The sequence below is a fragment of the Mandrillus leucophaeus genome, unplaced genomic scaffold, assembly GCF_000951045.1.
Source record: "Mandrillus leucophaeus isolate KB7577 unplaced genomic scaffold, Mleu.le_1.0 Scaffold435, whole genome shotgun sequence".
NCBI lineage: Eukaryota > Metazoa > Chordata > Mammalia > Primates > Cercopithecidae > Mandrillus > Mandrillus leucophaeus.
In genome coordinates this window covers 122,118-133,844 of record NW_012104643.1, presented here as the reverse complement: position 1 = coordinate 133,844, position 11,727 = coordinate 122,118, and the positions used below count along the sequence as shown (strand labels likewise).

The window sequence follows — 11,727 nt, the reverse complement described above, 5'->3', positions numbered from 1 at the left end:
CCATCTCAAAAAAAAAAAAAAAAGAAAGAAAGAAAGAAAAAAAAAAGCGCAACAAGAAGGGCCTGGTTTTGCCTGGGGTCCGGTTTCGCTTACGTTTGGGGGGTCCCCGCCTTATCCCACTGTGTCCCCCACCTCCGATGACTGCCGGCGCCCCGGCCCCAGGCGTGTAGGGGCTACTTCCCAGAGAAGCGCCTGGACCCTGCAGGGCCGAGCCACACAGGCAGACAGGGCCCACCGCTGCCCCCTCGCCGCCACTCCCTACTCCGCGCTGCCCCGGGCGGGGTTCCGCTGGTCGCATTCGAGAGCAGGAACTGGCCGCGCGCGCCCTTCCCGGAAACGCCTGCCTGGTCACGTGACCTCCTTGGCCGCACCTGCAGCTCTTTGGGCCCCGCCCCCGGCCCGGACACCATAAAAGCGCCGGCCCTCCGCTTCTCCGCGGTAAGAAACCTCCCGCCCCGGCGACTGTGGCACCCAGGTACTCGGGACCCCGGACCCACGCGGTGCAGGTCCGGGAGTGAGAGACTCACCAGGAGGGGTAGAGCCAAGGGCTGGGGGAGCCTGATGGATGAGGGTCGGGAGGTGAGGGAGGCGGAGGCGGAGGCGGAGGCGGAGGCGGGGCCCGGGGCGGAGGCGGGGGCGGGGTTCTGCGGAGATGAGACCCGGACGGAGATGGGATCGGGGAGGGTGGAAGCGCCACTGTTTTAAGTTTCGTTTTCTCGGAAGCCTGGCCCGCCCCCGACGTGGCCTTTCCCGTCTCCGCAGGGTCCGGCCTGCACCGGCCCGGCAGGCCTGGACACTGGTTCAACACCTGTGACTTCACGTGTGCGCGCCAGCCATACCTGCAGTCACACCTGTGGCCCCCTCTGCCAAGAGATCCACATCGAGGCAGCGTCGGTGGCTACAAGCCCTCAGTCCACACCTGTGACCCCCACCACCTGTGACACCTGGCCACACCTGTGGACACCTGTGACACCTGGCCACACGACCTGTGGCCGCGGCCTGACGTCTGCAGTGACAGGAGCCCTTACCTCCCCTGTTGTAACACCTGACCGCCACCCAACTGCCCCTGCAGAGGGAGCAATGGCCTTGGCTCCTGAGAGGTAAGAGCCCGGCCCACCTTCTCCAGATGCCCGTCCCCGAGCGCCCTGCAGCCAGCCCTGACTCTCCGCGGCCGGGCACCCGCAGGGCGGCCCCACGCGTGCTGTTCGGAGAGTGGCTCCTTGGAGAGATCAGCAGCGGCTGCTATGAGGGGCTGCAGTGGCTGGACGAGGCCCGCACCTGCTTCCGCGTGCCCTGGAAGCACTTCGCGCGCAAGGACCTGAGCGAGGCTGACGCGCGCATCTTCAAGGTGGGACCCCGGCCCCGTCCCGGGTGGGAGGACCCGCCTAGGACCCCGCGGGCCCAGCCCACGTGTTCTCTCCCCCTCTTCAGGCCTGGGCCGTGGCCCGCGGCAGGTGGCCGCCTAGCAGCAGAGGAGGTGACCCGCCGCCCCCCGAGGCTGAGGCTGCGGAGCGCGCCGGCTGGAAAACCAACTTCCGCTGCGCACTGCGCAGCACGCGCCGCTTCGTGATGCTGCGAGATAACTCGGGGGACCCGGCCGACCCGCACAAGGTGTACGCGCTGAGCCCGGAGCTGGGCTGGCGAGGTGAGCGACGCCGGCTGCCAAGCGCGTTGGCATTCGTCCTGCCTGGGGAAAGAACATTCTCTGGATCAGAATTGGGTTTTTAGCAGCCGTTCTGGGAGAGGCTGCCAGCAAGCCCAGGACAGTTGGAGCCGCATCCCCACCACCTTACGCCGCAGCACAAGGAAGCTGCTGCGGGTTACGCCAGGCTCTTGTTGCGTCTCTCACCCTGGTCTCGGAGCCTAACACCTGCCCCATTCTCCCTCAGAAGGCCCAGGCACGGACCAGACTGAGGCAGAGGCCCCCGCGGCTGTCCGGCCACCGCAGGTAGTCTTCTCTCTGCCTGCCTCTCCTCCTGCCAGGCCGCGGAGCTGCTTATGCTGACCCTGACTTTTCCTTACAGGGCAGGCCCCCAGGGCCATTCCTGGCACACAGAGATGCTGGACTCCAAGCCCCAGGCCCCCTCCCTGCCCCAGCTGGTGACAAGGGGGACCTCCTGCTCCAGGCAGTGCAACAGAGCTGCCTGGCGGACCATCTGCTGACAGCGTCATGGGCGGCAGACCCAGTCCCAGCCCAGGCTCCTGGAGAGGGACAAGAGGGTCTTCCCCTGACTGGGGCCTGTGCTGGAGGTGTGGGCAGTGCCGTGGAGGGGTGTGTGTGTGGGGGGAAAGCATGGGAGGGGCCAGTGCACCTGGACGGACACTTAAGGGGGCTGGGGATTGGGGAGCTGGAGAAATAGGAAGAGACCACATTCCCACTGACCTCCCCTCCTCAGGTCCAGGGCTCCCTGCTGGGGAGCTGTGCACATGGGCAGTAGAAGCAACCCCTAGCCCCGGGCCCCAGCCCGCGGTGCTAATGACAGGTGAGAGGAGTAGGGGTTGGGGGGCCTGGGGCACAGGGAGGGGCTGGGGATGAGGTACCAGCACAGGATTCCCTTCCCGATGCAGGCGAGGCCACGGCCCCAGAGCCCCCGCACCAGGCAGAGCCATACCTGGCACCCTCCCCAAGTGCCTGCACTGCGGTGCAAGGTGAGTGGGTCCTGGGAAGGGGACAGCCTGTCCCTGCCCACCTCTGCCACTCACAGCTTGGTCTCCACACAGAGCCCAGCCCAGGGGCGCTGGACGTGACCATCATGTACAAGGGCCGCACAGTGCTGCAGAAGGTGGTGGGGCACCCGAGCTGCATGTTCCTGTACGGCCCCCCAGACCCAGCTGTCCGGGCCACAGACCCCCAGCAGGTAGCATTCCCCAGCCCTGCTGAGCTCCCCGACCAGAAGCAGCTGCGCTACACGGAGGAACTGCTGCGGCACGTGGCCCCTGGGCTGCAGCTGGAGCTTCGGGGGCCACAGCTGTGGGCCCGGCGCATGGGCAAGTGCAAGGTGTACTGGGAGGTGGGTGGCCCCCCGGGCTCCGCCAGCCCCTCCACCCCAGCCTGCCTGCTGCCTCGGAACTGCGACACCCCCATCTTTGACTTCAGAGTCTTCTTCCGAGGTCAGTGAGGCTCCTGCCTGGGGGGCTGTCTCCAGGGGCCCCTGGGAGCATGTGTCTGCCAGATACTCAGCAGAGCCCCCTTCTCCAGAGCTGGTGGAATTCCGGGCACGGCAGCGCCGCGGCTCCCCCTGCTATACCATCTACCTGGGCTTTGGGCAGGACCTGTCAGCCAGGAGGCCCAAGGAGAAGAGCCTGGTCCTGGTGAAGGTGAGACCAGAGCCTCAGGGCCTGGGGAGGGGGAGGGGAGGCCACACGCTGGGTCACTGACCCACGCCCGATGTCCTCCTGGCAGCTGGAGCCCTGGCTGTGCCGAGTGCACCTGGAGGGCACGCAGCGTGAGGGTGTGTCTTCCCTGGATAGTAGCAGCCTCAGCCTCTGTCTGTCCAGCACCAACAGCCTCTATGATGACATTGAGTGCTTGCTCATGGAGCTGGAGCAGCCCGTCTAGAGCCCAGTCTAATAAAGAGAACTCCAGAACACGCACTGACGTCTTGGCTGGCGGGGAAATGGGTGCAGGCTGAACACGGGTGAGGCTCAGGGAGGGAGGGGACCTCCCTGCACACCAACTCACTTCTGTCTTCACCACACACATTACATCCAAGCCTTGATTCAAAGAACAAGGCCCTTGAGAGGCAGGTGGCCACCAAAGCCACTCCCACCAGCTGTGCCGAGGGCAGGGACGACATTTTCCCATGCCCGACACCTGTCACCAGCCCTCGGGCTGCCACTGCTGCACCCTGCCTCCAGGAGGCAACTGTGCTGAGTGCAAACTTGAGCAATTATTTACAAGAGCACAACGTAATTGGAAAAGAGAAAGTAAAGAGATTCCTAATTCAGAGGCAGAGGTACACAGCAGCTGCTGGCGGGAGACCACCAGAGATTTATCAAGGACACGCCACCCTACCAGGAGCCCCTCCTGGCCACCAAACGCTTTATCTTCCAAGTATTAAATCAATCAAGAGGTTTCTAAAGATAATCCATTTTTGATAAATTAGAATGGAAACAGTGTATCTATAATATATATACAAAAGTGTCCAGTTTTCAACTGTGAGCAAGACAGACGCACAGACCAGGTGTCAGCGCAGGAACCTGATGGTGGGCATGCTGGTGCCCCCGTTTCCCACCACTCCCAACAGCTCCCCGGGCAAGGCCCGTGACTGCCTGGCCTCAGCCCTCGGACCCCTGGGTGGGCGGCTCCTCGCCGGCCTCTGGCTTCTTGTGCCTGCGCATGTGCCTGTACTTATCCACGTACGCCTTCACCAGGTTGGCCACCTTCACAGGGTTGATCTCCCCACTCTTGCTGTGGCAGATCTGGAGAAAGAGGAGCAATCACCAAACGCCCTTTCCCATCCAGATGTTCCGGGCCGGAGCCCAGGGCCGAAGCTGGGGTCCCTCGCCTGCCCTGCTCAGAAGCAGGCCCTGGGTGCGGCACGCAGACAGCGGCAGGGGCCGCCCCACCTGCCCTCCTGGCATGGGAGATCCCCGTCCTGCTCGCTATGCCGCTCACAGGGCCACCGAGGGTTCCACGGTGTCGGGGGGAGCATGGGCTGAGACGTCACCAGGCACCTGCTCACTCTGGGGGTCTTGTTCTCCCACCTGTACGCTGGGCGTGGGCTGGGTAATTTTACATATCGCAAAACACGTCTGCATGGGCCTCGCAGGCACTGAGGCACCCTTCTTCCTAACCATCTGCCAGGGGCAGCCACAGGCGAACCCACCTGACTCCAGGCCTGCAGGATGTGGCAACACAGCCACCTGCCCTGGCTGGCTGACCTCGGACCTGCATTCACGGTCACCCCAAAGTCCGTGTTGACGAGACAGCAGCGACGGGCTGCCCGTGACCCCGAGCCCCACACACAGGCTCGCGCGCAGCCCACCTTCTGCACGGCCTTGCGCAGGATGTCCTTGTACTCCTCCTTGGTCACCTCCCTCTTCTGGTAGAAGGGCTTGATGGCCAGTTTCACCTCCTCCACAGCACGCTCCTGCATGTGCAGCTTCTTCATGTACTAGAGGGGAACAAATGTGTGACACAGCCAGGCAGGGGGCCTGGAGTCCCTCTGGCCAGAGGCACTGCGGTTCTGGACACTCTTCCAGTTCCGGAGGCACAGGGACTGGCTTCCACCCCTAAGTTCAGCCCCGACAACTTTAGTTTCACAGTAAGACAGGAACGCGGGGAAAGTGGGAGGAGGCAGGACTCACCTCCTCCTTCTTGGTTTTCTCTGCAGCCAGCCTGGGAGCTGGGGTCTTCTCCTCTGAGTTGCTGGCTGCAGTGGCTTGACTGGCTGGCTCTGAGGCTGGGGTCAGGGCAGTGGGCACTGGGGCCAGGGTCTGTGCTGCCCCACAGCCCACTAGCGGCAGGCTCCCCTGCAGGATGAACTGGACCGTGGGCTGGCTGACCAGCGCGCAGGGTGGGATGCTTGAGGGCTGGGCTGGGGCAGGTGGCAGGCTGGGGCTGTAAACCTGGGAAGGACACCTCTGCTGAGCACCGGGCCCTACGGCTGGCAGCTCTGCCCAGGAGCCGTGAGGCCTCAGCCCCAGCCTCGTGTGGCATGTGTGGCACAGGTGCCAGGCCACTGCCCACAGCCCACAGCCCGGACTCCAGCCCAGGCACCCACCTGAGAGGGGTCTGTGTCTGGGAACCCAGGCTCCGGAAGCACGTGACTAGGAAGGGGCAGCTCGGAGAACGCCTGCCTGACCCCTGTGGGGGCCACGTCCTCTACATCCCAGGCTCCTTCTCGGGGCTTCTGTGGCCTGTGAAACAGTGCCCCTGGGGGCCCGACAGACAGGGAGGTGGGTGCTCTGTGCCTGCCCCTGCCCAGAATGCTGTTTCACGGCTGGAAAAATCCAGAAAAGCACCAGGAGCAAGGACCACAGAGCAGCCCTCAGATCCACCCCCAGCAGCAAGGGAAGGTTGCGAGGTGTGCCAGCTCCTAGCCACTGATCCCCCACCATGACCTGCTCTGCCCGCCTGCAGGAGACCCCCGCACCCACTATCCCAGTCTTCCCTGGCTCCAGAAGCTCCCTGTGGTGCACGGGACCCTACTCACTCAGGGTTCCTGTTCTCAACATGGGTTGGATTCACTAGGGGCTCTGTCCTCAGCAGGGGCCGGGGCCCTACTCACGGGGGGCTCTGTCCTCAGCGGGGGCCGGGGCCCTACTCACGGGGGGCTCTGTCCTCGGCAGGGGCGCTGCTCTCCGACTCCTGCAGGTTCCAGGTGACCCGCTTCACCAGGGCTCTGGACCGCAGCAGGGGGGTCTGCAAAACCACCTCCTCAGGCCGGGCTGCCTCGTGTGCCCTCCCGCTCACGGAGGGGCCGTCTTCCTTCCCCACAGGCGCCACATCCAGGGCACTGGGCGCCTGAGCCTTCTCAGCCGCATCCGGCCTGAGCAAATGTGGCTCCTGGGGGTCCTCTGGCAGGGGTGGGGGCTGTGAAGGGTCTTCATCGTGCATCAGCGACACCTCCCTCTGGATGGCGGCCACGGCCAGGCTGGCTGGGGGCAACGCGGGCTCTGGTGGGAAGTCTCGCTCTGGGGAGGAGTCTGTGCTTTCGGGAGAAGGTGGCGAGCTCATGTCATCGAGCTGGATGAAAACAGCTTCACTTGAGAAATCGTCGAAGACGTGCCCGGCCTCCACAGAGTCGCCATAATCCAGGTCCAGGTCGTCGGGCTCACACTCGGCTGCCACCTCCAGGACAGGGGGGGCCTGCAGGGGGGCCTTGTCTGCCGTAGCCATCTCCACTGAGACATGTGCTTCCCCCAAGGCTGGTGACCTGGTGGGGAGGTCTTCCCGCCCTGGCTCCCCCTGTGCAAGGGGTGCTGGGGAAGCGTCCCTCACAGGCCCCTTCCTCTCTGGGGAATGGGACCGGGGCCTCGGCCGCTTCTCACGGGACCGTGGCCGCCTGTGCTCCCGCGCCCTGCGCTCCAAGCTTGGGGACCGGGACCTCCGCTTCCTCCGGTCTCGGGGCCATGCCACGCTCTCCTTCCTGTCTGGCCGTTCGTGGCTGCGTTCCCGCTGGTGCTTGTGCCTGTGGAGCCTCTCCAGGCTGCTGGTGGGGGAGCACTCCCTTCCCCGAGGCCTGGGCGGCGATCTCCTTTTCTTCTTCTTCCTGCTCTCATAGGGCTCGTAGGAAGAACTGCCGGGGCTCCCCGAGCGCGACCGGGACGTCCTCCGGCTGTGGCCCCAGGGGCCCCGCCTGTGCTCCCTGCTCCTGTCCTTGGCTTTCTTCCTCTTAGCTCGTTCTCGGCTGCTGGAGCGGTCGCTGGAGGACCGCCGGCTCTTGGCCTTGGACCGCTGCCTCCTGGGGCGCTCCTCACCCACTGACGGTGACGCTGACCTCGAGCTCCTGTCCCTGGATTCAGAGCGCGTCCCAGAGCGCGTCCGTCGGTGCTCCCTGGCCACCCTCTTCCTCTTGGCCTTCTTCCTGCTGCGGGAGCTGGATGTGGAGCGGGACCGGGAAGGGGGCCTGAGCTCCACCACTCTGTGGGTGGCTGCCTGCGGCATGTCCGGGCTGGGTGGGGCTTCTGGCTGCACGACAGTCACACAGGTCACCGTCCGCTCCTCAGAGCCAAAGAAGGTGCTGCAAGACGCCCCATCCTCCTCGTCCCAGGGCTCCGGCGGGGATGGCCTCCGCACCCGGGCAGCCAGGCCCTGGCTCTCCGCAGGCTCCTCTCGCTCCGTGTCAGAGGCCCCCTCGGCAGCCACTGCACCCCGGAGCTGGGACACAGTAGAGGACGGCCCAAGAGGGGGCTCAGGCTCTGTCCCAAAGATGCTCTCCACTGTGTAGGAGGTGACGCAGCGCACAGCCTGAACTGTCTGGGCCTTCGGACTTTTGATGGAGATGGTTCGTGTGATCTCAGAGGGCAGGAGGCCAGGGCCAGACCTCTCGGGGCTGCTGCTCGGGGCGCTAGAGTCGGAGCCGGTGGGGTCAGACGGGTCGTAGACTTCACTCCGAAGCGGCTTCGTCTTCTTGATGGAGAAGAGAGGCGAGGGGTTCTCCTTCCTCTGCTCCTTGCTGTCCACGGGCCGGAACGTGTTACAGAAGCCGGGGCTGGAGAGCTGGCTGGAATGGGCCATGTTTCCAGGAATATTGATCCGGAAGCTCTCAAAGGTCGACCCAACCCCTTTCCCTCTTGATGGTCCCAGCGGGGCCATACTGCCATGGGAGCTGGGGGCTGGGGGCCGGGAGCTGCCTGTGTGCGTGCCGGGCTCCCGGGGGACCCTGCTGCTGGCCTCGCTCTCTGCCCGCGTGCCTCGCCCTGGCTGCCCGGCGCCCTCCCTGCCAGTCAGCCGGCTGATGCAGGCGCTGGGGATCTCGATGCTCTGCCCGTGGGCTGGGGCCGCGCCCCATCTGCCGCCAGCGTCCTCTCTCCTGATCTTTGGTATCCTGGGCAGCTCAGAGATGTCTGTTCTTTTGGGCGCGGGTTTCAGGGGAGGCCCTGGCACCGCACTGCGACATGGGGGGTTAGAATCTCTGCTTGAGATCTTAGACGCGGCAGAAGCAAGGGGCAAAGTGTGCTTGTTGGTGCCATTGAACCGGGGGCTGGGACTCTGTCTGAAGCCAGGCGCACTCCCATTGGACAAGTTCCGAGCCTGAACCGACCCAGGGGTTGCTGACGAGTCCGGCCTCACAGGTGCGTCCGAGGTGCGGGCGGGGATGCAGGACCTGCCCTGACAGCTTAGCCCTGTGCTCTGTGGCCTGTTTCCTGAGGGGCCTTGGGCTGGGCTCCCTGAGGGCAGTGCTCGGGGCCGCAGGCAGTCCTTAGATCCTTCTTCCCCTCTGGACCGACTGCCTGAGTTTCGCTGAAAAGAAACTGGAGCTAAAAAACAAAAAAGTCAATGGCAATCATTTCCCACCCACTCTTCTTAAATGTCAGTGGTTTAACTTTCATCACAACTGGTTTTCTGTGAGGTCGTGCGCTTTAAACTCCCGTTTGCCTGCTGAGGTGGACACCTCGTCTTTCCACACCCGGAGAGCTGCTTCAACAGCCGCTCTGTGGATGACAAAGTACAGGGCCTGCGGCCATTAGACACGCTGTTAACCGGGCGGGGGCAGTTCCCCAGCAGGACATGTTCTTAACCAGGTACTAGGGGCCGCACTCTGAAGCTGTGGGGCTGAGTAAGAACTCAGAGCTAACTGGGAAACTGCTCAAGAAGGGAAATCAATGGAGAAAAATGGCTGAGGAATAGTTCCCCAACTTCAATTACATCTTCTGTGACTGAGACATGGGCTGAGTGCTGGGAACAGCCTGAGGACCAGCAGCCCACAGAGGAAGGCAGCTGCGGCAGGGAGGTGCTCACCCGCCCTCTTGGCGCTGAGGGAGCCATCACGGTGGATGATGATGTCACTGCTGCCCAGCATCAGGAGGCTCTGGCCCGACAGGATACTGCCCAGCAGGTCAGGCACTGGCTCCTCCTCCAAGTCTGGCTCCGGCACCGCAGCAGGGAGATGCCTCCTGTGGGCACAGACCCAAGGCCCTGCCATCACTGCCTCCCACAGCCTGAGGACCGGCACCCAGGCAGAGCACTGCAGCAGGCAGGAGCCGGGAAGAGTGGGGCTGGGCGGGGCCCGCGCCTCCCCCACAGTCCTGGCTCCAGCTGCTGTTCTAAGAGGTGCCCACCAGGGCCTCCCAGAGGGAGGGAGCCCCACCTTGCAGCTCTGGCTCCAGGGAAACCAGGTGTTTTTGGGAGAAGTCACCTCTGGTGCCTTTGCCACCCCCAACTCCACCAACGGTCGGGAGGGGGCAGACAAGCATCTTTACCTGTTCTGTTGGTTTTGGTCAATTTTTTTTTTGGTTCTTGTGGCGAAACAAAAGAACTGGCCAAAAGGTGACCTCTGATAACAGCCTTATTCACCAGAGCCACTGCTCCTGCCCGAGGCGGTGTCCCTGTGCTGGTGACTCTCAAGCCAGGGTGGGGGGCAGAGGGGCCAACCTCGTGGAGCTGCAGCAACTCCAGTCCACGCTCACGGGCAGGCCGTGGCCTCTGACTCACGACAGGCTGCAGCACTGCCTCACGCCAAGAGCCGACTGATAAGCGTGACAGCTGAGGGGGGGTGCTGAGGCCACCCAGGGCCACCCTGGAACCCCCATCCGCTGCCCCACTGCTGCCCTCACCTCCCCAGAAGCCTTTGCTCTCACACACCTGGAAAGCCCCATGGAGACGGGCCTGGCCACGGGCTGGTGGGACTGCAGGGCTGACCGGGACAGAGCCCGTCTCTTGGCACTCAGAGGGGAAAGAGGGTTTGCAGAAAGTTCTTCACTGCTAGAGGGGAGGACACAGGCCAAAGGGAACAGGTGACTCCCAGCTCCCAGAACCCGCAGCCCAGGGAGACGGCACGGACGACGATGGCCGAGCACTGGCCACGTGGCGGCACGTGTGATTCGGGCCCCGCACCAGACCTCTAAGTTCCACGCTGCCCACGTGCACTGAGTGTGGTGGTGGAGGAATGGTCACCCTCACTCACAAACACAAAACCTAACGCCTCCACATGCACCTCGGGTACCATGCCCACAGCCCCCAGAGAGAGGAGCGGGTGCCCAGGCAGGACCATCACCAGTTCGGTCACCTGTCGAAGGGGTCCAGCTCATAGGGGTCTCCAAACAGAGACAGAGATGCAGCTCCAATATCCGCTCTCAGCAGCCCCAAGGAGGGCTCCACTGGCTTCAACACTGATGGGATGCAGCTGCTGTGAACAGGCCTGCGCAGGCCCAGCGTCCGCGCAATTCGAGAGCGAGTGGTGGCTTCACTCTGAATCCAGTAACAAAGAAAAAGATGAACAGAGAGACGGGGATGGCATCTACGAGGGCTCTGTAAATGCCATGTGAAGGCTTCATCAGCAACAGCGAACACTAGGGCGGGAAAACACTAAGCCAAAGTCAACAGGCTTCGCAGGCACTGATCACTGACAAGCACACCCAGCGCCGCACACGTCGGCTGCGAAGCTCACTGCAGGTTATGAGAGGCTACCGGGGTGCTGCAGTGTCACCATCACGTGGTACTTAGCATTAAGTGAAAACTCACATAGAGGGAAACGAAAAATTCAACTGATGGCTGACAGTAAAACCCCTCGAAGGCCGGGCGCGGTGGCTGACACCTGGAATCCCAGCGTTCTGCAGGCTGAGGCGGGCAGATCATTTGAGGCCAGCTTGAGACCAGCCTGGCCAACATGGCAAAACCATCTCTACTAAAAATACAAAAATCAGCCAGGCGTAGTGGCCGGTGCCTGTCATCCCAGCTACTCAGGAGGCTGAGGCAGCAGAATTGCTTGAACCTGGGAGGCGGAGGCTGCAGTGAGTAGAGATCGCACCACTGCACTCCAGCCTGGGTGACAGAGCGAGACTCCGTCTCGAAAACAAAAACAAAAACACAAACCAAAAAAACCAAAAAACCCTTGAGAAGAAGACACAAATTTAGATTTTAAGCGCTGTCATTATTCCTAAATTATGAAAACTCCTAAGAGTTACTAACTATTTCCTTCTGATTCCAGGCACAGCGGACAGAGCAGCCTCCCGCTGTGGCTGGGACAGCACGGCCTGAAGGCAGGCGCCGCCCCTCCCGAGGGCAAGCACCCTCAATTGCCACCAGGCCCCAGGCAGGGGTCCCAGCACGCTGTCTGC

At 63.2% G+C, this 11,727-nt stretch overlaps 2 protein-coding genes across 7 annotated transcripts in view; one reads left to right on the top strand and one right to left on the bottom strand.

Annotated features, from left to right (window-relative positions):
* The first annotated feature begins 950 nt into the window (after positions 1–950).
* IRF7 (interferon regulatory factor 7) lies at positions 951–3,588 on the top strand. Of its 4 annotated transcripts, XM_011993823.1 has the most exons (10): positions 1,049–1,100; positions 1,186–1,348; positions 1,432–1,645; positions 1,890–1,948; positions 2,025–2,250; positions 2,397–2,483; positions 2,569–2,649; positions 2,722–3,111; positions 3,200–3,318; positions 3,404–3,588. In XM_011993823.1, the coding sequence occupies exons 1-10, from the start codon at positions 1,081–1,083 to the stop codon at positions 3,557–3,559; spliced, it is 1,515 nt and encodes a 504-aa protein (XP_011849213.1). In that variant the 5' UTR covers positions 1,049–1,080; the 3' UTR covers positions 3,560–3,588. The 4 variants fall into 4 exon arrangements, with proteins under 4 accessions (XP_011849212.1, XP_011849214.1, XP_011849213.1 ...); XM_011993822.1 differs by having other exon boundaries at positions 951–1,348; XM_011993825.1 differs by lacking the exon at positions 2,397–2,483.
* A 634-nt stretch (positions 3,589–4,222) lies between these two features.
* PHRF1 (PHD and ring finger domains 1) overlaps positions 4,223–11,727 on the bottom strand; it is a 39,090-nt gene continuing 31,585 nt past the window's right edge. For 2 of the 3 annotated variants that reach the window (XM_011993819.1, XM_011993821.1), the window contains exons 10-17: positions 10,677–10,858; positions 10,253–10,372; positions 9,410–9,564; positions 6,274–8,928; positions 5,727–5,878; positions 5,311–5,571; positions 4,989–5,117; positions 4,223–4,422 (exon numbers count right to left, since the gene is read on the bottom strand). In XM_011993819.1, coding sequence (XP_011849209.1) covers positions 4,279–4,422; positions 4,989–5,117; positions 5,311–5,571; positions 5,727–5,878; positions 6,274–8,928; positions 9,410–9,564; positions 10,253–10,372; positions 10,677–10,858 — 3,798 coding nt within the window. In that variant the 3' untranslated portion in view covers positions 4,223–4,278. The remainder of the gene's footprint in view (positions 4,423–4,988; positions 5,118–5,310; positions 5,572–5,726; positions 5,879–6,273; positions 8,929–9,409; positions 9,565–10,252; positions 10,373–10,676; positions 10,859–11,727) is intronic. The other variant, XM_011993820.1, reaches the window with a different exon arrangement.

What these genes read in the sequence shown, in the direction of transcription:
- IRF7 (XM_011993822.1), top strand. Translation starts at nt 1,127, where the DNA reads ATGCCCGTCCCCGAGCGCCCTGCAGCCAGCCCTGACTCTCCGCGGCCG. An exon ending in CGGCTGTCCGGCCACCGCAG is followed by an intron (nt 1,949 to 2,024) that starts GTAGTCTTCTCT and finishes TTTTCCTTACAG; the next exon opens with GGCAGGCCCCCAGGGCCATT. An exon ending in AGAGCCTGGTCCTGGTGAAG is followed by an intron (nt 3,319 to 3,403) that starts GTGAGACCAGAG and finishes TCCTCCTGGCAG; the next exon opens with CTGGAGCCCTGGCTGTGCCG.